Source organism: Maylandia zebra, linkage group LG5 (genome assembly GCF_041146795.1).
Source record: "Maylandia zebra isolate NMK-2024a linkage group LG5, Mzebra_GT3a, whole genome shotgun sequence".
NCBI lineage: Eukaryota > Metazoa > Chordata > Actinopteri > Cichliformes > Cichlidae > Maylandia > Maylandia zebra.
In genome coordinates, this window is record NC_135171.1 from 13,820,655 (window position 1) to 13,846,813 (window position 26,159).

General features: G+C 41.1%; 2 protein-coding genes and 4 non-coding genes across 9 annotated transcripts in view; all 6 read left to right on the top strand.

The window, feature by feature from the left end:
* Window positions 1-1,240: 1,240 nt before the first annotated feature.
* tmf1 (TATA element modulatory factor 1) lies at window positions 1,241-13,480 on the top strand. 2 transcript variants are annotated; one of them, XM_012917561.3, is made up of 17 exons: window positions 1,241-1,889; window positions 2,009-3,378; window positions 4,071-4,174; window positions 4,523-4,649; window positions 4,826-4,931; window positions 5,404-5,546; window positions 8,044-8,210; window positions 9,449-9,605; window positions 9,731-9,823; window positions 10,004-10,160; window positions 10,278-10,470; window positions 11,512-11,581; window positions 11,670-11,762; window positions 11,866-11,985; window positions 12,123-12,281; window positions 12,398-12,523; window positions 12,664-13,480. In XM_012917561.3, exons 1-17 carry the CDS (start codon window positions 1,754-1,756, stop codon window positions 12,802-12,804), a joined length of 3,462 nt encoding a protein of 1,153 aa, XP_012773015.3. In that variant the 5' UTR covers window positions 1,241-1,753; the 3' UTR covers window positions 12,805-13,480. The 2 variants fall into 2 exon arrangements, with proteins under 2 accessions (XP_012773015.3, XP_004545370.3); XM_004545313.3 differs by having other exon boundaries at window positions 2,012-3,378.
* trnar-acg (transfer RNA arginine (anticodon ACG)) lies at window positions 11,213-11,285 on the top strand. Its single transcript has one exon. It is a non-coding gene; the product is annotated as a tRNA-Arg (tRNA).
* A 306-nt stretch (window positions 13,481-13,786) lies between the features above and the next one.
* eogt (EGF domain-specific O-linked N-acetylglucosamine (GlcNAc) transferase) overlaps window positions 13,787-26,159 on the top strand; it is a 35,961-nt gene continuing 23,588 nt past the window's right edge. Inside the window, exons 1-6 of one of the 3 annotated variants that reach the window (XM_012917464.4) lie at window positions 13,787-13,870; window positions 15,737-15,989; window positions 16,671-16,771; window positions 16,958-17,066; window positions 17,301-17,395; window positions 17,485-17,589. In XM_012917464.4, the coding sequence (XP_012772918.3) occupies window positions 15,786-15,989; window positions 16,671-16,771; window positions 16,958-17,066; window positions 17,301-17,395; window positions 17,485-17,589 (614 nt within the window). In that variant the 5' untranslated portion in view covers window positions 13,787-13,870; window positions 15,737-15,785. Of the gene's footprint in view, window positions 13,871-14,002; window positions 14,240-14,367; window positions 14,492-15,736; window positions 15,990-16,670; window positions 16,772-16,957; window positions 17,067-17,300; window positions 17,396-17,484; window positions 17,590-26,159 lie in introns of those variants that run through there. The other 2 variants (XM_076883806.1, XM_076883808.1) reach the window with 2 other exon arrangements.
* On the top strand, window positions 22,726-22,798 carry trnar-acg (transfer RNA arginine (anticodon ACG)). Its single transcript has one exon. It is a non-coding gene; the product is annotated as a tRNA-Arg (tRNA).
* On the top strand, window positions 22,908-22,980 carry trnar-acg (transfer RNA arginine (anticodon ACG)). Its single transcript has one exon. It is a non-coding gene; the product is annotated as a tRNA-Arg (tRNA).
* trnar-acg (transfer RNA arginine (anticodon ACG)) lies at window positions 24,750-24,822 on the top strand. The gene has a single exon. It is a non-coding gene; the product is annotated as a tRNA-Arg (tRNA).

A 26,159-nucleotide genomic window follows, 5' to 3' on the forward strand; every position in this document is an offset into this window, starting at 1 on the left:
CTGCAATGTCAACATCTCCACCCAACTCAAAAAGCCATCAACAGCAGTTACTTACTGAGGTCCCCCTCACATCCAAAATCTACCAGAGGAACAGGTCAGCAGGTGTTCTATTCATTTTTTTTAATCTAATCATTTTTATGTTGTTTATATATAAATGTTAACACAAAAGCTGTTAATGTTTTGTTATATGGTTCCATCTCTAATTAGATCACCTGTATTTGTGGTGCAAAGCCAATTTACACTTGATATTAAACATCTTTGTAATTTTCTTTTTTTGGATGAGGTGGAAACAACTAGAAAATGTGTTATATAGATACACACTGTTGTTGCTCATTTCCTAGAAGTTAGTTAATATTAATGTATGGTTTGCACCACTTAACCAAACTCAAAACCATGACCCCAATCTCTGCTCCAACAGTTCAGATGATCAGCTGGGTATTAAACATGGCAGGTGCTTGATAAATGGATCAGAATCAGGTGTTTTAGAGCAGTTAAGCACCTAAAACCTAAAACAAGCAGTCTCAAATACCAAAGTTTAGAGGCACTATCAGTATTGCCCTAAGAAAGGTGATTTAACTGCATAGTATCCCTGAGGCAACAAACCAGAAAATACTGTTTTAGCAAACAAATTACATCAAAATCCACCTTTAAATAACCAAATATTTTTCCTCACATATTCAAGCACATTCACGTATTTTTAAATATAGATATTTCCAATTAAATGTGTTATAATGAGATTATTCTTAGCAGGAGTTGGCACTACGTCCTATGTGGATCTGGTTCCCAAAAGGATTGCTCAAGAGCCAGGGTAAACTTCAGAAGCTTAACATATTTACATACAGCCTTTGAATGCCAGGGTTATATCACAACAAAAAAAACCCAATATATATATATTTTGTTCATGTTCTTATTTTCAGACCATATTGCAATGTCCTTTCTCTAAAGCTGAATTTTCGGTTTTCCTTCTAAGAAAGTTCTTTGCATCAATCAAACAAACATTTTTGGTTAATAAACACTGATGAAACGAATGACAAATGGTTTCAAAGTCAAACTCTCTTTTACTCCTTATTTTACTCGTATCCTCGGTTAATAAATAAAACACAAAAATAGATTTAAGAGACAGTTTAATAACCAATGATACCGTTTACTGGCTGATAGCTGTCTGTTGTGCTAATATTTACGGAGGGGGAGGGGCACGGACGCGCTTCTTCGCTGGGTTACGGCTCAGACCGGATAATGACGTCACTGTGCTACGTGGAAAAGGAAGCAGCGAGCAAGCTAATGCTAGCATTGCTACAAGTTGTGAGCGACCAAAACAAACGATGACAACCAAGGAAAGTAGCCGTGAAATTTGGGATTAAACGTGAGAATGGTCTGAATTTGCGATGGTTGCAGAGTTCTGGGGATAACTGTATTCCTGCATGACTGACCTTTGGCGTGAAAGCGATTTTGAGGGCCAGCTTGTCAGTTTTCGATCCGAAACTATAGTGCATTGGTACTGTCCATATACACCAAAGGTATGCATTGCTAACTAGCTGTTTGGTAACTTGCTGTCATCAAAGCTTGGAGTGGACAGTCCGTTTTTTGACAGTGCAGATTATTCCCAACCAGTCGGCGTTGATTATATATCTATATAAAAAATGGAAAAACGGAAAAAATAAACGTATTCTTCTGCTGACGCTGAATTCGCTCTAACATCCGTGTTACAAATCCTGAACTTGGAGTTTGTTTGCTGTCTTGCCTTATAAGCAAAATGAGTTGGTTCAACGCATCTCACCTGTCCAGCTTCGCTAAACAAGCTTTAACATCAGCTCAGAAGTCAATCGACCGAGTTCTGGACATCAAAGAGGAGGACCATTGGGATGGTACAACTGTAATGCCCCACCACGGTAAGTAATTAATGTAATATAGCGTGTTAACAGCTAATGTTGATGTATGTAAATGATATGCAAATGTAAAATTAGAAGCTAAAGCTATCGAAAGACTTGACATAAATAATCTTTCTCAGCAGATGTCACATTACCTGGAAAGCTTTCATTAAGTGGAGGCTGGGGGTTGACACAGTGGGAAGCACCCGCCGAGGAAAAGACCATCACACCACCCCCTTTATCGGAAGCCATCACTACTCCCGTCACTCGTACTGTTGTGGATGAATCCGAAAATTTTTTCAGTGCCTTTTTGTCACCTGGAGATTCACAGGCTGTCACCAAAACTCAGGTTGTGTCAGTACCCCCTACTAAGTCTCAAAGGCGGCCTCAAGAGAAAGAAAAGCAAATCAAAGAGGCTGTTGTCCAAAAAGATGTGGAGAGTCAAATGTCATTCGTGGTTGAGGATCCTCAATCTGGACCTGCTGATAAGATCCATGAGAGTCAGAAAGCTGGTGAGATCCAGGTGGTGGAGATCAAGCCCTCACCAGCAGACACTGTCCTCCTGCAGCCAGTTTCTCCTGTTTCCTCTTCCAGTGATCTTCCTTGTGACTCTGACAGTAAAGCAAGCAGTGTGAAAACAGATGCTGACTCAGTAGTTTCTGTTGACTCAAAAGCAGAGCAGTCACACACTTCAATAGAACACCAACCAGAGAAGGATACCACAGATTCCCCTCAACCTAAGAGTGCTGCCCCTTCTGATCCGTCACCTCCCGTATCCACTAAGGAAGTACTCCTAGAGCATAAAGACTCAAAGACAGAGGATCGTCAGAATGATACACCCTCTCCTCCAGTTAGTGCTTTCTCCTCAGGAACCTCAACCACCAGTGACATTGAAGTGCTTGACCATGAGAGTGTGCTGAGCGAGAGCTCAGCCAGCTCTAGACAAGAAACCGGTGAAGGAAAGACTGGCCTTCACCTAATGCAGGGCTCCTTCCAGCTTCTCACTGCCTCCACATGTGGAGATTTTCCTAGACTAGAAGACTACCCAAAACTCACAGAGAGCTGTGGTTCCTCCTCAGATGCATTTGAGCGTATTGATTCCTTTAGCGTGCAGTCACTGGATAGCCGGAGCGTCAGTGAGGTCAACTCGGATGACGAAATCCCTGGCAGTCGGACTCTAGCATCCGTCACTGCGGGTCCTGCCCCTTTAACAGTGCAACAAGCTGAATGTCAGAAGCAGGAAGGTGGAGAGGCAGCAAAGGTAGATGAGAAGGAAGAAGATGACGAGGAGGGATTCACTGAAACAATGCGGGAGCAGTCGCTGGATGAGATGGAGGAAAGCGGACGAAGTGCGACACCTGTGAATAGCGAGCAGCCCGAAGACTTGACAGAGCAGGAGGCTAATCTCACACTGTCTGATGCCACCGCTGCAGCTGAAGAACAGATCACTCCACCAATCACTGCAGAAATGAAAAGTGCCTCAACTGTCCAGATACTGGAGCTTCAGAAGGTAACCAAATGCTGTCTGCATCTGGTCCTGTCATTTGAAAAGATTGTTTATGCAATGCACATACTGCCAGATCTAGTTGGAAAAAGTCCATATTGCTTCTAAAATCCATTGAATACAACCTGCAAAATGGTTACTGCTCAAAGAAGGATAGGTTTTTATCTGTAACTGAAAAGTAATGTATAACTGATGAAGTGGCAAATGAGTCACATTTAAAAATAATAAATTTACAAAAAACATTTTTAGCATAGTTTTTCTCCTCCATATGCAAGAAAGGGAGAAATTGCTCTGTTAGATTGTCATGTCACAGCATCATGACAGCTTGTGAACTGTACAGCGCTTGATCTTCAGCGCATTTAGTGTGACTTTAGGTACTTTGTTTTTTCTGTTTAAGATTATTTTAAAGCTTCTTTTTAATCAGCAATTTTGTTGAATATTTGCTTAAGAAAGGACTAAATCGTTTACTTGGTTGTATTAAAAGTAGTCATGGATTTATTTTCAGTGAATTGAGTAACAGTGCTTATAATCTAAGTAATGTTTCTCTTTATCCATAAATATGTATTTACCTGACAAATTGGAATCTTTATTGATAAACTTTAAGAATTTCGCTTCTTGTTAAACAGAACCAAATGATTTCTTTTGCGACATTTTTAGAATCTTCTGTAAATACAGAGCATGTTGTGGTCACGTTATAGGTTATTGATGAGCTATCAGGGCGTCTTGAGAAGAGAGAGTCTCAGCTGCTGGCAGTTAGCAAAGACAAGGCCACACTGGAGGAGGAGTGTGACAATCTGAAAGAGTGAGTATGAGGCAGACACCTGGTTCACAAAGGAAGTGTAAACAGTCTTGCCAGGAGTGCTGGTCTTCCGGATATGTAGGTGAGATGAAATGTCACCAGCATAATGCCACTGTGCAAACACTGAGCAAGCAAGGGGAGAATAAGTCAATCTGATTTAATGAAATGGATTTCTAAATTGGCATGACAGTACTGTAAGAGTCTGCTAAGAATTTCAAATCCTTTACTTAAAAATTAAGTGACTCTGAATTGTCATACTAATCTACTAGTATGGATTTTTAAACGCTGGCTTGGTCTTGAGGTTGTCTTTCAAAATGAGCTTTTAAACTAATGAGGTCTTTCATCCTCCAGTGAAGTGATAGGTCTGAAGGAGGAGAGCTCCACTGTTCAGTCCCTGAAGGAAGAGTTCACCCAGCGTATAGCAGAGGCAGAAAGGAAGGCTCAGCTGGCCTGCAAAGAGAGAGACATAGCTAAGAAGGTAATGCTAAGAGCTCTTAGTCTGTGACTTGTTAACTTATGATTAACAAAATAAATGAAAGGTGCTAACCTTTCATGTATTTCTCCTACCACAATTACTTCTAGATGGACAATTAAAATTTTACATGTCCAAAATTTTTGTGGCAAAGATTTTATTTTATTCTTTTGGTGCTGTAGGAGATAAAGGGTTTGCGAGAGGAGCTTTCCACAAGACTAAACGCCAGTGATACAATGGAGATCATCAAGGAGAAGGAGGAGCAGATCAGAGGTCTGCTGGAAGAGGGTAAGACTTGTTTATGGAACATGTTTTTTTTCCACCGCAACCAACAGATGGCATAATCAACACTTGGTAGGACAGTAGCTCTTACTTGTTAGGTTATTACTGATTAAATGGTAAATGGCCTGTATTTATTTAGCGCTTTACTAGTCCCTAAGGACCCCAAAGCGCTTTACATATCCAGTCATCCACACATTCACACACACACATTTTAGCCACAGCCACCCTGGGGCGCACTGACAGAGGCGAGGCTGTCGGACACTGGCGCCACTGGGCCCTCTGACCACCACCAGTAGGCAACGGGTGAAGTGTCTTGCCCAAGGACACAATGACCGAGACTGTCCAAACCGGGGCTCGGACCGGCAACCTTCCGATTACAAGGCGAACTCCCAACTCTTGAGCCACGATCGCCCCACTTAGCATCACATATCGGCTTTGTTAAAGTGTCTGAGTAGGTTTTTATTTTTCTCACTTTTAGGTGAAAAGCTGTCCAAACAGCAGCTACAGCACAGCAACATCATCAAGAAACTGCGTGTGAAGGAGAAGGAGAGTGACACAAAGATCACCAAACAACAAAAGAAAATCAAGGATCAAGAGGAAGAGCTGAGACAGCTCCAGCAGGTAGGGATTTGGGATGTGTTCAATACTACACTTGAATAAAAGTTCATACCCAACTGTTATTTAAAGCATTTTAGTTTTAAGGCAGTTTAGTTTGAGTTTTTGTGTTTAATTTCATTTTCCTGGATCAACTTATTTTGTTCTCTCTTCCTTCCCTCACCTTTAACCGATCACGGCTTCCAGTTCTTCCTGTTAAGAGGGAGTTTTTTCTTTTCACTGTCGCCAAGTGCGTGTTCATATAGGGTTCATCTGATAGTCGCTATTATTTTAGGGTATTTTACTAGAGATGGACCGATCCGATATTACGTATCGGTATCGGTCCGATACTGACCTAAATTATTGGATCAGATATCGGAGAGAAATAAAAAATGTAAACTGATCCATTAAATATCAAAAAAGCACCTCACAAAACTTGCGACACAGCGTAACATGGCTCATAACGGTAGCACGTCGGAGCAGTGTGCGTCACGTGATAGTGCTGCTGTGTGTATTTGTAGCCAAACCGTCATTTCATCTCCGAGGAAGTGATCCCAGAGAGAAGTAAAGCAAATGTGTAAGTTCATCTCTGAATGTTTGTAAAGCATTCCCGCGTTAAGCTTAACAACATATGGACCAACTGCCTCTTCTCTCTTCCTCCCTCTCCTGCTGCTACTTCAATCATGAAACTGATCAATGATCAGCTGATCGGCTTTTCTGTCGCGAGTCCGTCTCTCTTCTTTGTTTTTGGCCCACTTCGCGCCAGAAAGAGGAAACCAGCAGCTGAACAACAGCAGCACGTTTCAGCTTGATAATCTGTTGTTAGAATTTATTTATTATTACTTTCTACACCAGGATCTTTTTCTATGTAGCTGACGACTGGTAACTGTGCAGGAGCCGATCTAGCAAAGTTTAGCCAGGGGGGCCGATAGGGCATTAACAGGGAAAAGGGGGCACAAAGACATACTTTTCTTTCTTATTCTCATTTAAAATGTCTAGCTTTTAATAAATAATTATCCGAATCTTACACCCAAAGTTTTAATCTGATGTAGAATATATAGAAGTCCATTACTGTATATAGTAACTATTAAGTCTAATATACCCTAGTAAGCTATACTACTTTTTCCTTTGGGAAGATACCATCTGTGCAGTCTGCAGTTCTGTTGAAGAAAGATGTTGAATCTATTTAATTATTGTAGAAAATGTTTTTATTTCTGTGCATTTTTTTCTTCACACTGCATCAAATTAAAGTTGATTACGTTGATTAAGCATCACGAGGTGGAGGGTGTTTCCCTATTTTTTTTTTTTGCTGGGAGTTTGCAACCCTATTAGTTAGGTTGCTTAATATTTCTGCTAAGTACTCTTTAAAATACCAGAATAGGAAGGATGGAGTAGGTTTAAGGTTATTAGATTGATCAGTTTTGCTGAACTATGAAATATTTTGGGTGCAGTGTATTTTTTACATACAGGTATATCAGAATAGCTTTAGTGTTTGTTTTTGTAACTTGAGTATGAACTTATACAAAAAGCTGCAAGATATTAAAAAACGTTTTATTGATTAACAAACACTGTATCGGATTCATATCAGTATCGGCAGATATCCAAATTTGTGATATCGGTATCGGACATAAAAAAGTGGTATCGTGCCATCTCTAGTATTTACCTTACAATGTAAAGTGCCTTGAGGTTACTGTTGTGATTTGGGGGTTTATATATGCAATTTAATTTAATTTACAATAATTTTTAAGAAAATGTTATCATAATTTTTAATTAAAAACATAATATTAATATTATTAATTCTTTGTTTTCAGTGTTTAGTGGTTAAATCTTATGTTGGAAGAATCAAAAGGTACCTGTTAATTAGTTTATAATTAAGCTGAACTTGCTCGTAATTGTGCTGATTGGGAGCGTTTTTATTCTTCAGCTCTCATTTTATGGGAATTCATTTGGTTTTATTACAAGAGGGGTTTACTTTTATTGCATGTTTTGGCATGTCCTTTCAGTAATGGTACTAGATGGGGCTTGTTTTAAAAATGAAAGTAATTCCAAAATGCTTTCAAGCTCTCAACAGCCTCCTCTGCCCTGTTTTAAATGAAAAAGCCCCTTGAATCATACTCTTGAGACTGTGGAAAATAAAAATGTCACTTTCCAAAATGATGAGTAAATGCACACCTTAAGAAAACTGTTACATTTGCTTACACTGTTAAACAATGCTGCTCATACTAGTTTTCTCAGTTTGTTATGGTAGTGTGGATTATGGCTTCAACATGGTCATGTGTAACGTATGGTATGTCAAGCCAAAGTCTTATACTTTGTTTTCTTGCAGGAGATCTAAAGAAAACAATGTTGTAAATCATGGCATTTACTAGTCATTTATTACTGGTAAATGTAACATGATAAAGTCACTTTTTCTCAGTTGTTTTTTTTTCTCAAACACATTTGTATCTCATTTGCCCATCCAGTGTAGACAATTATTGATATTTACTTCAACTATAAAATGATCATGGTTTCCTGTTATGTGCAGGTTCTAGATGGAAAGGAGGAGGTGGAGAAACAGCACAGAGAGAACATCAAGAAGCTGAATGGTGTGGTGGAGCGCCAGGAGAAGGAACTGAGCAGGCTGCAGTCAGACACTGAGGAGCTGCAGGAGAAAAACAGGAGCCTCGAGGCTGCTCTGGACAACTCTTATAAGTAAGCAAACTAACCTCATAAGCTTGCAACATGACAAATTCTTTGCAGATCCTAAATGGTCACTGTATTCGTAAAGACATTCATATGTTAACCAGAGCTATTAGAGTGCACTCATCCATGTTGTTTTCTTTTTGCAAAGTTTTTTCTCTCCCTATGTTTCCCTTGATACTATTTCCTCATTGCCATATTTACACTGTGAAGACACAAATTTTGGCCAAAAGCCAAAAACTAATTTGTGTGAGTCAGGCTGATTAAATGTTTTACAACCACGAGTTGAACTTTGATATGTATTTTAAAACAGAACAAGCCATGTGGTTGTTTTTCCACATGCCTTTCATTTAAAGTGACAATTCATGGCCATGCTCGTTCCATGTACACTAAGGCTACGTTCACACTGCAGGTGTTAATGCTCAATTCCGATTTTTTGATCAAATCCGATTTTTTGTCTGCTTGTTCACAATACAAATAAAATGTGACAGCAAACGCTCTCTAGTGTGAACGGTCAAAGCGGCCCGAATGCTCAAAAGAAGACGTCACACACAACGCGCTCTGTTTATACCCAGACCAAATAGTATTGTTTGACTGATGGCCCTTAATATAAAGACTTCGGACTTTACGTTTCCCAATTTTTGTTTTAAGTTATTTTATTTACATAATAATGTAGATAACCTAATAATTATCCTTATTGCTGTTTTAGAGGAGCGGTGCTTCAAAGGATAGCTGCAGATTTCTGTCAGAATCTGCAGATTATACAGTACAAATAACATGCTCACGTTTCTCCAACGTTGTCTTCCCAACAGTTTCACTAACATCTACGCTTGATGGCCAGGAAGCGTTTGCAATGTCTTCTCCGGAGCTGATAATTGGCGTCTGTCTTGTGTCAGTGACGCAAAAGACAGATTTAATGTGACATGACCATTCACACAGCAGTCGCTTTCTAAAACATCGGATATGTATCGGATTCAGTACCACATACGAAAGTGACCCAGCTCTGATTTGAAAATATCGGATTTGTGCCGTTCACACTGTCATACCATGATCGGATATGGGTCGCATAGGGTCAAAGAAATCGGATTTGATGCGCTTTCACCTGCAGTGTGAACGTAGCCGAAGGCATCTCATTATTATATTACCTTAGAGCCGGGACCACTCTAAATAAATATACATAGATACATGTGCTGATTGTAATATTTATGGAAAGTCACAGTGATGATGGTCTTCTTCAATATCTCTGTTAGGGAGCTAGCAGAACTACACAAGGTAAATGCCAGCAGAGCCAGTGAGGCTGAAGAGGTGGCTCTGAGCAGGGAGACTCAGGCCAGAGAACAGCTGAGTCTGGCTCTGGAGAAGGCTCAGGAGGAGGCCAAGATACAACAGGAAGCTCTAGCAAACCAGGTAACACTGGGTCACACACTAAATATATAAAACACATGTGATAAACATCAACTATAAGATACTGGTGCAATTTAAAAAAAAAATAGTTAACTCAACATTATATTGTTGTCTAATGCTGTGTACAGGTGGCTGACCTGAGGCTGGCACTGCAGAGAGCAGAGCAACAGCAGGCCAGGAAAGAAGATTATTTGAGAGAGGAGATCAGTGAACTTCAACAGGTAGCATACTATTTCCAACTAAATTATCTCAATAGACGAAAAATACATTTTGATAGAAGAAAATAATTTTACAACAATTTCGTGGTACATGTACAATGACAGTAAAGAGCTCATCTTTTTTTAAATATAGCAACAGAATTCTTTTTTTAATGCATGCCATCATTTCTTGTCTTCTGTCAGAGACTTCAGGATGCAGAAACTAGGAACCAGGAGCTCAGCCAGAGCGTTACCTCTACCACGCGACCTTTACTGCGACAAATTGAAAACCTACAGGCCTCACTGGGTGGTCAAACGGCCTCGTGGGAAAAACTTGAGAAGAATATCTCTGACAGGCTTGGTGAGACTTAGGGATTTAAGCTTTTACACCATGTCTGTGTAAAACAAACAGCAAATTACAGTATCGTAGAAAGTGGGGAATAAAAGCTTGATTTGTTTTTGCACCCCCTCTAAACAGCGGATGCCCAGGCGCAGCTAGCCATTGCTGTGGAGAAAGAGCGATCAGCAACAGAAGAACTGTTGTCCATTAAGTCCCAGTTAGCCTCTCTGGAATCCCAGAATTCCTTGCTTCGGCAGGAGAAAGCCAGGCTTCTGGCACAGCTGGATGCTGAGAAAAACAAGAGGGAGAAATTGGAAGATGAGAGCAGCAGGTAATAAATTTTAAAAAACCAACCAAACAAACTGGAGTCTACAGGGTTAAGTGCTCATGTAGATCATCCCCATCATCATGTATACCGCGTTTACTGTATGTGGCTTATATGTGGAGTTAAAGTAAACATATGTGTGGTTAGTTTGTTTGATAATTATCAATTTTTGCCGTTTGGTTGTTGGTGGCTTTTCTTTGCTTTGCACAAAAAAAAGTGTTAGTGTGACTGTCAAAAATGGGATTGTTCTCCACGTTGTCAGAGAGGCTTTGTGTAGAACTTAGAGCCTTATTGGTTCCAAAAACCTGCTTTGAAACATCAGTTAACAACACAAAGAGTTTGAGCAGCACAATGAAATGCTGCATTTATTGCATTAGTTGCTCTGAATGAAATGAAATCTCTTTGGTTGTGGTTTTATGTTGTGCCAATAGAAAAATATTCTGTGTCAAGATTAATGGTGAAAAACATCTTACAGTCTCTGCTAGGCTTTGTTTGTAGATTGCAGTTTGGTTTTGTTCTTTCATATGTATGTGAAAAGAAATGAGTAGCTCGGGTTTTTCTCAGTGAGACAGGAAAACTGAGTCACAGTAGTCTCGCTTGTAATGCTAATCCTTCCTGGAGTGCTTTTGTTTTTCAACAAAGCCATTTGTGACTGTGAAGCTGAGGCCCCTCAACACCCACTCATGTGTCAGCGCGTGGTTTCAGTGGCAGACTGTTTTCTTTGATGAGGAAAGCAGAGGGTGTGGTGGGGCCAGTGGCGCAATGGATAACGCGTCTGACTACGGATCAGAAGATTCTAGGTTCGACTCCTGGCTGGCTCGTCACTGTTTTTGGTCTTTTAACAAAAAACAAGTTGTTGGAAATATAAATACATTAGATATAAACCTTTTTTTTTTTTCTCCCTGAGGAACCATGTAGAAAAGTAGAAAAGTAATCCTTTATATCACACAGTTAGGCTTTCATTTGTAGCATTTCACAGATGTATTGCACTGTTTTTATTGCTGTTTAATTTTTTTTGGTGACTTCTTGCTCATTTTATCAATGTAGGGATCGTGTTGAATTGGAAAACCTGCAAGGAGAACACAATCGAACGTTAGAGGAAACAAAGAAAGAAAAGGTACCAAAAAAGCTATTTTCTACTTATGATGTTGTCCTGTATGAAAATGATTTCTCATGGGCATCTTTTTTTTTGCTCCTTCTACCAGTTACTGCTGACTAATCAGTTAGAGATGGAGAAGATGAAGGTAGAGCAAGAAAAGAAGAAATGCTATTTGGCACAGGAAGCACTCAAGGAAAAGGTTTGAGAGAATCTCTTATGTGTTGTTTTTTTTTCCTTTTCTTTTCTGTTTTGACTTTTCTTCATTCAGTCATGACTTCATTATTTCAATTGTGTCCTATCAGGAGCGAAAGGCCACGACACAATCAGTTGGAGAGGCCCTAGCATCATCTACACCCTCCTTGTCTCGCTCCAGCTCGATGAGTGGGGCAGACAATGGGCTGCACACTTCTGTTCTTTCACAGGTGCATTCTACTTTTCTCATAGAGGTAGTTAGGAATATGATAAAAAAGGTTAAGCTCTGTAAACTGAAGATGAGTTTTTAAATGCTGTGATGTCCTTTTGTACATTATTTTTCTCCTTCTTCTTAATCCATCTGCAGGATGACTCTTTAGACCATTCACTGGGCACTATGACTATGTCCATGTCGATGAGTGGGACCAACCTGTATGAGGCGGCCAGACTGTCTGGAGGCTCCAGCATCATAGAAAACCTCCAGTCTCAACTCAAACTGAGAGAAGGAGAGATAGCACAGCTGCAGGTAATGTCGAATTAAAATTTTAGTGATTAGGCTGTTGCTTCTGCTATCAGCAAATGCACGCATTTATTTGTACTGCACCTCACCTTTTTGTCCTTTTCTTTTTCTCCCCTTTTTAGCTTGAGATCGCTAATCTGGAGAGGAGACGATCTGTGATGGCACAGGAGCTGGTTCGACTCACAAATCAAAACGATGAGATGGAGGAGAAGGTGACAGAGATCCCCAAGTTGAAAGTTCAGCTGAAGGTACAAGGCTGTACAGCGCAGGGAATTAATGTTATACATTTTCCATGCTGCCAGATGTCAAAACTTGAATTGAATCATATTTCCTCTTGAGAGGGCTTATTTGCAGAGTGTCTTCTGATTATTGTGGCTGTGCATTTCAGGATCTGGAGCAGAGGCATAACACCATTCTGCAGATGTATGGAGAAAAGGCTGAAGAAGCAGAGGAGCTGAGACTGGACCTTGAAGATGTAAAGAATATGTACAAAACCCAAATCGATGAATTGCTGAAGAACCAGAAATAAACCAGTTTCCTTTACGTGTTATTTTGGGGCACGAATCAGCTGACAATATCAACAATAAATGCATTCACAAGAAACAATGAGGTAGAACTTTTAAGTTGAATCACTGTGTAAGAAGGAAATTCATTCATATTTGTTATTTTGTTTTAATTGATTATCATATGCTTTATTTAAGTGTCAATATTGGAATTGTGCAAAGCATACAATGAATACAGAATCCGTATGTGAAGAATTGTCGACGTTGACTTGACTCGTCCATCTGGAATCTTTGGGAGTTTGCTTTCAAAATTTCTTGTGATTGAACCTTTAACATAGTATTGTATAGTTTAAATTGTATGAGCTGGTGAAGGTTTTTTCACTATATGAATTCATCCAACATTTCTTTATAATCAGAAAGGTTTAAGATATATATAAAATGTATTGTACAGAGAAATTTATGTATTGTTCTTAACACCTTACAGATCACAAAGTGTGGTGTAGGCCTGAGTAGTCTTTGAGTGAAATCCTGAAGATTGGATTTCAAACTTTATACATATGTAAATTAATATACATTTATTAGGTTAGTAAAAAGTAAGTTGGTTCTTTATTGTTAAATCACACAGAAGATCGAATTTTCATTGCATTCAAATAAAACACTACATCTCAGTGCAACACAACAATAAATCTGTTCTGAACAATTCTATGTGTCTCTTTCACTTTTTGGCAAGACTAAAACTTAAAAAAATGACTGATACAAATTACTAATGCCATATTGTAACACCTAGAATGTGAGATGATATTCTGAAACTGAGTGGCCTTAGTTACATTTGAATAATATTCTGTAAGAGACAAAGCACATTAACAAGTTTGCACTGAATATTTGTGTTTTTATTATTAAACTGAATGATGTATTTTGTAATAACGTGGAGTGTGGAGAGCGTTATAGTGCCGTTTACTATCAGAAAACTGCGGTGGACAGCGCCACCCTATGGCCGAATGTTCGTATTACATGCCGGTGTAAGGTTTCCGGTGTTATGGCGACCGCCGGTCACTGCATCGCTTCAATCTGGGGAAAGCAGACTGCATTCAGGTAAACTGTCTCTCATATAAACTTATAGCAATCTTTTATAGGCAACCACTGATAAGGGTCTCGTTTCTTTTAAAGGTTTTGTTTCTCGGAAATGTAAAAACATTTTTTCTTGCTCCTTTTCTTGTACTGCCTCTTTAGTCTATCTTAAAATTAACGTTAAGGGGGCTCCTTGTCTTTGTCAAGAACTTAAAGGCTAGATGTTAGCCTCTGCATAGTATACTTCAGTTACCGGTCAGCCTCAGTTCGTATTTTCCTTTTTTTTTTTATCCACAGACGAAGAAACGTTTAAGTAATGCGTTATAATCACAACAACTCCTCAATCTCATCTCACGTGCCTGTTAGGTCACTATTGACGGTCGCGACGTAGAGGTAAAGTTTAGTTAACTTGCTAATTGACCGGAAGCTAGCTAAAACTTAAGAATTAATTAAACGCTCTAAAAACGAAGTTTTCATGCGCTCGGAGAGCTCCTGCACGTCAGAAACTCGAGGAAATGAAGCCAGATTTCTCAAGGGCTTTTTTAAAACTACTCCTTTTAAAGATTTAAAATATACCTAACCATAATCGTAAAAAATAGATACAATTCGTCGGTGACGTGTTTTAGGCTTACTTGTGTTCCACAGGTATTACTGAGTTTGATCAATATATGCTTAGCCGGTGCTTTGATGTAGCGCTCTTAATTTCATGTCTCCAGTTACATCAGTACCACCGCCTTAACGTCACACACATTTAAGCTTTACCTAACTGTGTCAACGTTACCACCAGGAGAATATGCAATTAATGACCGATAACGTTAACCTTCACCACCTATTGTTACCAAATGTGCAGCATAAGGCAGTTTCCTCGTTTCCTTCCCTTCATTTGAATGTGAAACTGTGTGGGAGCCATTTGTTATACAGCACAATGTGGTATCTGCTTTAAGAAAGGTCACACTGTACTATTCAATCATCAGTCAATGGTATTGGGACGAAGGCTCCAGGCTGTGCAAGAACATGCATACTTTTGACAAAATAGCATTGATCATGCAAATTTGGCTGTTGTGTAAATACCAGGTACTGCACTGGCTACCTGCATATTAGGTCACATTATTACCAGTGAATATTTCTCATTTGGCCCTGCAGCCTCAGTTGTGCTTACTAACGGAGAAAGGTCACTAACACTAACAAAAACAAAAAAACAAAAAACGTTTCCTTTTGTGAAGCTTAGATCTGCCCAGAGCTACACTCCCATAAGATAAGATAAGATAAGATAACCTTTATTAGTCCCACACGTGGGAAATTTGTTTTGTCACAGCAGGAAGTGGACAGTGCAAAAGTTATGACGCAAAAATTAGAATACAATAAGAATAAATACAGTACACAGCTGTACAGAATAGAATAAAATAATATACTATATACAGTAGAATAAAATAGAATAAAAATATACAATAAGATAAAAATAGAATACGAATGCTATATACAACTGAGTAAAAATACAACGATGCCAGAAAAGATTATTGCACTTAGTGTTATTGCACATGTGTGGATGTGTGTGTTTGTTCAGTTAAAGTCTTTGTTGTGGAGTCTGACAGCAGTGGGGAGGAAAGACCTGCGAAATCTCTCCGTCCCACACCGTGGGTGCCGCAGTCTCCCACTGAAGGAGCTGCTCAGTGCTGTCACAGTCTGCTGCATGGGGTGGGAGACGTTGTCCAACAGGGATGACAGCTTAGCCGCCATTCTCCTGTCACTCACCACCTCCACTGGGTCCAGAGGGCATCCTAGAACAGAGCTGGCATGCACTTGCTTGTACCCACATGCTTGTATACTCCAGTGTTAAGTTTTACCCATTGCAAGTCTGAGTCTGTTTCTCTGCCTCTTGCCTTTTCACAGTGTGCGGTGAAGGGAAGCATCTATTTCGCATGTCTGTGTAATTCTGACTATGCTGCTCCTAGTAGCACTGAGCATAGTTTTTTCACCCTTTGTGGTAATCACTGAGACGCCTGAAAACCCACACCACAAACCACCAACACCAACTCTCAACTACAGCACGATCTCCCTGCCACCAGAGCACGTACCCTATTTCCTGAACAACAACAAGAGGGTCGCCAAGCGATGCCGCCTGGACCCGCTCTGCCCTTTTAAAGTAAGATATGAACTTGGTTGGAGTTAATGTTTGTTCTTTACTTTACTTTCAGAATACGGTAAAAAATATAACAGGTAACCTTGTTAACTTATGACTCACATGAAAATGGTTAATTAATTATTTTGCCTGTGAGTATAGGCATCATGCGAGCTATTTCCTTGTGATCCACACAGTAGTAATTTTGAAATACAGGATTTCTGTGCATTGGTTTAATGGATATTGTTTTCCTGAACTCAGAAAGAAGAAACTTAACAGTTTATTTTGCTTTGTCTGTGCTTCTTTACAAGAGAGAGACTCCTCTAAATAGAAGCAGCTGAATTAAAAGCTTGTTAAAATCGTATTTTGGTGAAACTGCAAACTTTCCACGTGGTTTTTGTAAGACTTAAGTGAATAAAGTTAATTCTGTTAATTCAAAATAACTACACAACTAAGTGCCTGGGGCCATTGCTTCTAGACAGACTTTGCATCAGCTTAGTTAGGTTAGTTAGGTAAATGGATTAGCAGATAATCCATCACCACTGCTGTGTCTTTCACATTGCATATTACATTCTGTTTCTAATGGATTTTCTAAAAGAAAGATAAGATTTAATGTAACTTTTCTTTATTTCTTTCTCTCTCACACCCTCTCTCTCCTACATACACACACAACACTGCTTATATTAATTTGTATTTTGACAACAGGATGCACTCCAGGATCTGTCTTTTTGTTGGGGTTATGAGAAGAACTGTGATCCAGAGAAACGCTTCAGCTATCCTATGTGCACCAAAGCTGACTCTGGATGGTACTGTCCCTCACATCATATTCAGTGAAATTACCAAAATTATTGTCGTGATTTTTAAATTAAGAAATTTTGGATTTACTGAGTTGCAGTGTATGTAATTTTCCACAGTATAAGTGGTTTCATGCAAAGTGTGCGTCATCGATGGTGTAATGGTTGTGCTTTTGCTGATTTGTCTGAATCTGTCAGGGCCCGTTCACTGGATGCCGCCCAGGAACTTTTCTGGAAGCAGGCTGATTTCGGCTACGTCAAAGAGCGCCTCTCTGAGCTCAAAACACTCTGCAAGGCTACCCGGCCAGTAAGTCTGCTCATTTCCTTAGTTCCCACACGCCTTTGAGTCAACAGGAAGAAACAACAGGTAGAAATAGACGCAGTATTCAACAGGATTCCACAGACAATGAGCCTAAAATAATTTCAAGTTCAAAAGCAGTGGTATAGAGAGAACCTAGTAAAGAGGCCACTCTCATGGCCTTTAAGGTCCACATTTTGCTGGTCACCTGAATACTAAATATTTATGAATTTGCATTTCAAGGGGGACTCCTCATTAAAGTGTTGTAGTCACATTAGATTCTGCAAGGCTACAAATCTTTACCTGGACTTACGAAAGCCACGCAGAAGTCATGAGAGGTCAGTGCAATTTGAAAATACAGTTTTTATTTTTATTTTTTTAAACATCAATGAGTATGCTTTGAAAGTCAACTGTGTTTATGCTGCAGGTACAAAGAGGACTTCATTCAGACAGGAGAGATTGGTGGACACTGCAAACTCATCAAGGAAGCACTTGTTGGAGAGGGCGACCACAAAAGCCCCTTGCAGTCTTGGTGAGGCAGGACAGATACATTCACATGAATCCTACACTTAGCAATCAAACTACAATGAATGGCTTCTGTTGAAATCTTGAGCTTGTGTTAATAATCTTCCGGAGCCACTGTTAACAAAAGAAAGCTGGATGTTTGTCCCACTGATTTCCTTGATTTACAAATATAAAAGACAATGTCAAATACTGAAACACATCCACAAATAGGGATGGGTATCGTTTAGGTTTTATCCGATACCGGTGCCAAATCGGTACTTTTGAAACGGTGCCGGTGCTCAAACGGTGCTCAAACCGGTGCTTAAAGAATGGAGAACACAAAATTGGTCCAAAAACCTCTCATTTTCAGCTGGTTTTTTGTAAAAAGATAACAATGTTAGCCTTTTCTGCAGCTATGGGGCATATATGGTATCACTCTTGGCTGGAAGCAGTGCTTAAACAATGGAAAAAACACAAACTTTATCCAAAAACCTCTCATGTTTAACCGTTTCCCTCTTTTTCTTTGGTCATTTTAGCCTTTTTGGCCAGGGTGAAGGGAGTATCTGCCATCAAACAAGAAGACAGCCGCATGTAGCTATGATGATGTTTGCTAGTTCACCTTACGTGCATTAATGTAATAACGTGGTTAGCCTACTCAACGTAAATTACACACGAACAACATTAAGCTACTCACGCAGAGAAGAACGGCTGCTGCTGCCATCATCATCCGTCATCATTTCTGCTACACTGGCAGGGCTAGGGGCCAGGACTCTATTCTTCGGGTTTTTGGGGATGTTGCTAACTCCGGGTCCGATAACAGGCAACCCACCCGCAGTAGATGCGCTCGGTGTGAGGTCTCGCAGCAAGCTATCAAATACGGCGCATTTCTTGGCTTTAAAAAAAAAGCCCGCTATGCGTCGCCAGGTGTTTCACCGGATTTGAGGTGTTACCTCCTTTGACAGTATCACAGTATCAGCTAAAAGCACTTGTTGCAGGCTGCTGAGTTTGCATCTTTTGCTGTGAAGTACAGCCAGACTTTTGACCGCTTCACCTTGGGCATTTTTAATCTGTAGCTCTGCTCTAAAAGAACGTACGTACCTGGACCCGCCTACTATCCTCGGAAACGTAAAATGATTGGCTAGAAGTGTATCACAGCTCAGGGAAAAAAAGCACCGAAATAAAGCACCGAAATGTGCGCTGCTTTTCGGTCTGGTTACTACCGTTTAAGTCAGAACCGGTGTGGAATGGATACGCTCTTAAATATTGTACAAATTTGGTCAGAGAACAAACTTTGACCTCACCTGACCTTTTGGTTTTCTTGGCGGGGGGCCAGTGGCGCAATGGATAACGCGTCTGACTATGGATCAGAAAATTCTAGGTTCGACTCCTGGCTAGCTCGAAGTGTCTGCTTGCTTTTGCCCATGTTGGGAGCAATGTTGTCAGTTTCGGAGGGTGAAAACCACCGAGGCACAGCGTTTTCAGACAGTGCATCTGAGCTCCTCTGATACTCCTAAAACCATAAGGGATCACCAAAGGTTTTCCTTCAGCCAGAGCTTGTCCTTCGTCTCGCTCAGTTCCCCCGTAGCGTTCTTTGGGTACCTTCCAAGGTTTAACAAATATCCAGCTAGAATGATCACATTTACTCACAGCAGCCAATCTCATGGTGTTCCCTCTGTCTTATAGCGTCCTGATGACATCTAGGTCGTGCTAGGTTGTGGATGATGAGAATCAAACCTTAAGTACTGTATGCGTTGGCTTACACTACGCAATGACTTTCAAATGTCCCCTATTACTGATGGCAATTTCCCAGTCTAAGAAAGCTAGCGTGTCATTTTTCATATCCTTCCTGGTGAACCTGATGTGTTTTTGCACCACCTTAATGTCATCTGTGATTGGTTTTACATCCCGAAATTTGACTTTCACCCAGGCGTTATCCACATATCTGAACCAGTGGTGTTCGAGGACAGGATGACTTAGCAGTCTTTGTTTCCCACTTCCTGCTTATAAGAGTTAGCCACAATGGGTTAAACTGGGGAATTCATGGTGCACCCACACACTCACACTTTGTTGGTGTTGAGGGTGGTCCTGTTGGTGAGGGTGGGGTCATCCTGTAAGCTCTTATGAACTAGCACCACTTCTTCGGTAGCTGTAAGACAACGGAAGAGAGTTCTACCATTGTAAGTGACCGTAGTGTCCTCTGCCTACATAACGATATGGCTGACCTTCTTCATGAAATCCATAGCGTTCTGAGGATGGCGTTTCCAGCTGCCTACCGACGGCTTGAGGACCGAAGCCAAAAGCCTTTCGATATTGTATGTAGCACAGTTGATCGTGCAGACAATGGGTCTTTAAATTACCTCCTGTTTATACAACTTAGGCAAACAACAGAGACTTGCTGTAGCTTCCAGACAAAATCTTTGCTCACTTGTCCACATCCTTGGTGTTTGTCTCTTTAACTGGCCTTGGAGGACCCGCTCTGTCGCATGCCAATGTGTCTTGTGCACAGTAAGTAGTTGAGCCTGCCTCTACTCCCTGGTCTTAGGCTATTTATGCAGTGTTAGACAGCATGAAAAGTATGACTGAATTCACTTCTCAGTGAATTCAATCACCTTTGAAGCTTTTTGTCATCTAGAAGAGTTGCAAGTCTTTTTGGGCCCAGCTCCTCTTTTGGTTTTAAAACATGGTAGGTAAATCAATGTTTCTCACCAGTTCGTTTAGCATCTGATTCTGTGGCTTTGGGAAGATTTTAGTAGCTTGGAGGCCTTAACTTAAACTCCCAGAGACCAGCCATTTGGCTTTTCTACCTATAAAACCTGGAGAGTTGCCAAATGGCTGGTAGGCTTTTAGCTAAGCTTTAGCTTCAGCCAAGTGGAAGCTAAATTGGCTAGTCATTCATATGTATATTAGGTTGTTACCTGGGAATTCTGGAGGGAGGGGAGTGGGGGTGTGTGATTGAGGGCGTGGGGGAGCTGCTAAAAGCTGTGCACTTCCTTTTGTGTTTCATCTTGATGCATTCTCAATCATCCAGGGAAATAAATCTCCAAATGTCACCAACTTGGAGTGTTTCAGTTTGCCATCTTAGGGAGAAATCAACACACATGGGTGTATGTCCTTTGTTGCTGAGATTTATTGATAAAAACAGTACAAAAAACCAACCATTTGTACACATATTTACAAATAATAATAAAAAGTGAGTGAGTACATTTCAACATTTTCAGCAATCACTCACAATCCTGGCACTGCCATGGTATCTGTAGTCTGCATTTACCACATGTGTATCTGTTGCAGTGAACACATCGCACAGTGGCATGATTGTTCTTGCATTTGTGTGTTTGTGTCCCAAACTTGTCAGGTTTACTTGCAATATACTGCAGGAAACAGCACCGAGTCTTTGATGGGAAAAGCTGTTCATCAACGGTGATATGTAGACCAGGGTTGTAGCACGTGATGCAGTTGGTGACAAATGATCCCCACACACTGGAAATTGCAGCGAACTTTGCTCGATCACTGCGGGTGGACTTGTCATCAAAGCGTAGGTGTTGCATGATGTCTTGGAAGCGGTTTCGTGCCATAGTTCCAATTATCTGTGGGTTTCCCAGGTTTGCTGACCAGCAGTCATTTAGAGATGGAACCCTGGTAACCCCCCGCAAGATGCATGGCCAGACTAGACTGTCAAAAGATACATGCGAAAAATAAAAAGTAATATTAACTGGCACCATAGAAAAATCGTGAACTGGTTCTTGTAGAAAACCGGTACCCAGCATCCAATTTTTTGAATTTGCTAGTCTGCTTGTTTATCCATCCGATTTCAGGTTGTGTGCCAGAGGAGGGAAATGGCATTGCAGTATATGGTGTGGATATGGACATAACTTTTATTTTTATTGCACAACACCGCGATGGTAAAGTGGAGGAATTAATTTTTCTTGGTGTAATTAACATACTGCATTACTTTTAGGGAAAGCATTCAGTGTAATGTGTGTAATAATTACTTTTTCTGAGTAGAGATCCGAACACTGATCACAACAAACATGCAACAACATTGTATCAATGTAATGTCTTTCGTATGCAGCTTAGCAATGGTGGTCATTGTCAAAGTGAATCAATGAGGAATCGAATCAGTAAGTGATATCAATAATAGAATCAGAATTACTAAATTCTTATCCATTCCCATTCCTTGTTCACAGTACTCAAATGGACTCCACAGTCACCAGATCTCAATCCAGTAGAGCACCTTAGATGGGAAATGTGCATCATGGATATTCGCTGACAAATCTACTGCAACTGTGTAATGCTATCATGTCAAAGTCTAAGGAATCTTTCCATCATCTTGCTGAAAATTAAAGCAGTTCTGAAGGCACAAAGCCCGTAAATATGTGTACAAATGGTTGGTTTTTTGTACTGTTTTTATCAATAAATCTCCGCAACAAAGGACATACACCCATGTGTGTTGATTTCTCCCTAAGATGGCAAACTGAAACACTCCAAGTTGGTGACTTTTGGAGATTTATTTCCCTGGATGATTGAGAATGCATCAAGATGAAACACAAAAGGAAGTGCACAGCTTTTAGCAGCTCCCCCATGCCCTCAATCACACACCCCCACTCCCCTCCCTCCAGAATTCCCAGGTAACGACCTAATATACATATGAATGACTAGCCAATTTAGCTTCCACTTGGCTGAAGCTAAAGCTTAGCTAAAAGCCTACCAGCCATTTGGCTGCTCTCGGGTTTTATAGGTAGAAAGGTAGAAGCCTGGCTTTGCAGGTGTTTTAAACAGATGATGTCATTTGCAGACTTTTAGGAGTAATCCCAGCCTGTTTAGGTCTGAGGCTAAATCTCAAGCGGTTCCTGTAGTCTGCCATCTTACATGCCACCTGCTTATACTCACGTAGCAGCTTCAGGCAGTCCTTGCCAAAGGGAGGCAAAATGTCTGGATGGATGTTCAACCAACCGCGTAAGGAAATCCGACAAGGTTGATTGTGCTCACCTGGAAACTGGAAACAGTATAAACAGAATCAACATTGTGGGATTTTTCTTACCTGGATGTTTTGAGCCTGCATCAAGAGATTTTGCTTTCTGGAATATTTTGAAGGATTATCTTTGAATTCTGCAGGCGATCGAAGTGTGACCTGACCTCACCTGCCCTTTCAGGGATCGTTGTAGGTGGGCCAGTGGCGCAATGGATAACGCGTCTGACTACGGATCAGAAGATTCTAGGTTCGACTCCTGGCTGGTTCGCAGTGCGTGCTTTTTTTTCGTGTTGGAATGGATACGCTCTTAAATATTGTACAAATTTGGTCAGAGAACAAACTTTGACCTCACCTGACCTTTTGATTTTCTTGGCGGGGGGCCAGTGGCGCAATGGATAACGCATCTGACTACGGATCAGAAGATTCTAGGTTCGACTCCTGGCTGGCTCGAAGTGTCTGCTTGCTTTTGTGCATATTGGGAGCAATGCTGTCAGTTTCGGAGGGTGAAAACCACCGAGGCACAGCGTTTTCAGACAGTGCATCTGAGCTCCTCTGATACTCCTAAAACCATAAGGGATCACCAAAGGTTTTCCTTCAGCCAGAGCTTGTCCTTCGTCTCGCTCAGTTCCCCCGTAGCGTTCTTTGGGTACCTTCCTAGGTTTAACAAATATCCAGCTAGAATGATCACATTTACTCACAGCAGCCAATCTCATGGTGTTCCCTCTGTCTTATAGCGTCCTGATGACATCTAGGTCGTGCTAGGTTGTGGATGATGAGAGTCAAACCTTAAGTACTGTAAGTACTGTATGCGTTGGCTTACACTACGCAATGACTTTCAAATGTCCCCTATTACTGATGGCAATTTCCCAGTCTAAGAAAGCTAGCGTGTCATTTTTCATATCCTTCCTGGTGAACCTGATGTGTTTTTGCACCACCTTAATGTCATCTGTGATTGGTTTTACATCCCGAAATTTGACTTTCACCCAGGCGTCATCCACATATCTGAACCAGTGGTGTTCGAGGACAGGATGACTTAGCAGTCTTTGTTTCCCACTTCCTGCTTATAAGAGTTAGCCACAATGGGTTAAACTGGGGAATTCATGGTGCACCCACACACTCACACTTTGTTGGTGTTGAGGGTGGTCCTGTTGGTGAGGGTGGGGTCATCCTGTAAGCTCTTATGAACTAGCACCACTTCTTCGGTAGCTGTAAGACAACGGAAGAGAGTTCTACCATTGTAAGTGACCGTAGTGTCCTCTGCCTACATAACGATATGGCTGACCTTCTTCATGAAATCCATAGCGTTCTGAGGATGGCGTTTCCAGCTGCCTACCGACGGCTTGAGGACCGAAGCCAAAAGCCTTTCGATATTGTATGTAGCACAGTTGATCGTGCAGACAATGGGTCTTTAAATTACCTCCTGTTTATACAACTTAGGCAAACAACAGAGACTTGCTGTAGCTTCCAGACAAAATCTTTGCTTACTTGTCCACATCCTTGGTGTTTGTCTCTTTAACTGGCCTTGGAGGACCCGCTCTGTCGCATGCCAATGTGTCTTGTGCACAGTAAGTAGTTGAGCCTGCCTCTACTCCCTGGTCTTAGGCTATTTATGCAGTGTTAGACAGCATGAAAAGTATGACTGAATTCACTTCTCAGTGAATTCAATCACCTTTGAAGCTTTTTGTCATCTAGAAGAGTTGCAAGTCTTTTTGGGCCCAGCTCCTCTTTTGGTTTTAAAACATGGTAGGTAAATCAATGTTTCTCACCAGTTCGTTTAGCATCTGATTCTGTGGCTTTGGGAAGATTTTAGTAGCTTGGAGGCCTTAAACAGATGATGTCATTTGCAGACTTTTAGGAGTAATCCCAGCCTGTTTAGGTCTGAGGCTAAATCTCAAGCGGTTCCTGTAGTCTGCCATCTTACATGCCACCTGCTTATACTCACGTAGCAGCTTCAGGCAGTCCTTGCCAAAGGGAGGCAAAATGTCTGGATGGATGTTCAACCAACCGCGTAAGGAAATCCGACAAAGTTGATTGTGCTCACCTGGAAACTAGAAACAGTATAAACAGAATCAACATTGTGGGATTTTTCTTACCTGGATGTTTTGAGCCTGCATCAAGAGATTTTGCTTTCTGGAATATTTTGAAGGATTATCTTTGAATTCTGCAGGCGATCGAAGTGTGACCTGACCTCACCTGCCCTTTCAGGGATCGTTGTAGGTGGGCCAGTGGCGCAATGGATAACGCATCTGACTACGGATCAGAAGATTCTAGGTTCGACTCCTGGCTGGCTCGAAGTGTCTGCTTGCTTTTGTGCATATTGGGAGCAATGCTGTCAGTTTCGGAGGGTGAAAACCACCGAGGCACAGCGTTTTCAGACAGTGCATCTGAGCTCCTCTGATACTCCTAAAACCATAAGGGATCACCAAAGGTTTTCCTTCAGCCAGAGCTTGTCCTTCGTCTCGCTCAGTTCCCCCGTAGCGTTCTTTGGGTACCTTCCAAGGTTTAACAAATATCCAGCTAGAATGATCACATTTACTCACAGCAGCCAATCTCATGGTGTTCCCTCTGTCTTATAGCGTCCTGATGACATCTAGGTCGTGCTAGGTTGTGGATGATGAGAGTCAAACCTTAAGTACTGTATGCGTTGGCTTACACTACGCAATGACTTTCAAATGTCCCCTATTACTGATGGCAATTTCCCAGTCTAAGAAAGCTAGCGTGTCATTTTTCATATCCTTCCTGGTGAACCTGATGTGTTTTTGCACCACCTTAATGTCATCTGTGATTGGTTTTACATCCCGAAATTTGACTTTCACCCAGGCGTCATCCACATATCTGAACCAGTGGTGTTCGAGGACAGGATGACTTAGCAGTCTTTGTTTCCCACTTCCTGCTTATAAGAGTTAGCCACAATGGGTTAAACTGGGGAATTCATGGTGCACCCACACACTCACACTTTGTTGGTGTTGAGGGTGGTCCTGTTGGTGAGGGTGGGGTCATCCTGTAAGCTCTTATGAACTAGCACCACTTCTTCGGTAGCTGTAAGACAACGGAAGAGAGTTCTACCATTGTAAGTGACCGTAGTGTCCTCTGCCTACATAACGATATGGCTGACCTTCTTCATGAAATCCATAGCGTTCTGAGGATGGCGTTTCCAGCTGCCTACCGACGGCTTGAGGACCGAAGCCAAAAGCCGTTTCGATATTGTATGTAGCACAGTTGATCGTGCAGACAATGGGTCTTTAAATTACCTCCTGTTTATACAACTTAGGCAAACAACAGAGACTTGCTGTAGCTTCCAGACAAAATCTTTGCTTACTTGTCCACATCCTTGGTGTTTGTCTCTTTAACTGGCCTTGGAGGACCCGCTCTGTCGCATGCCAATGTGTCTTGTGCACAGTAAGTAGTTGAGCCTGCCTCTACTCCCTGGTCTTAGGCTATTTATGCAGTGTTAGACAGCATGAAAAGTATGACTGAATTCACTTCTCAGTGAATTCAATCACCTTTGAAGCTTTTTGTCATCTAGAAGAGTTGCAAGTCTTTTTGGGCCCAGCTCCTCTTTTGGTTTTAAAACATGGTAGGTAAATCAATGTTTCTCACCAGTTCGTTTAGCATCTGATTCTGTGGCT

What these genes read in the sequence shown, in the direction of transcription:
- tmf1 (XM_012917561.3), top strand. Translation starts at nt 1,754, where the DNA reads ATGAGTTGGTTCAACGCATCTCACCTGTCCAGCTTCGCTAAACAAGCT. An exon ending in AACTGTAATGCCCCACCACG is followed by an intron (nt 1,890 to 2,008) that starts GTAAGTAATTAA and finishes AATCTTTCTCAG; the next exon opens with CAGATGTCACATTACCTGGA. An exon ending in GAATATCTCTGACAGGCTTG is followed by an intron (nt 10,161 to 10,277) that starts GTGAGACTTAGG and finishes CCCTCTAAACAG; the next exon opens with CGGATGCCCAGGCGCAGCTA.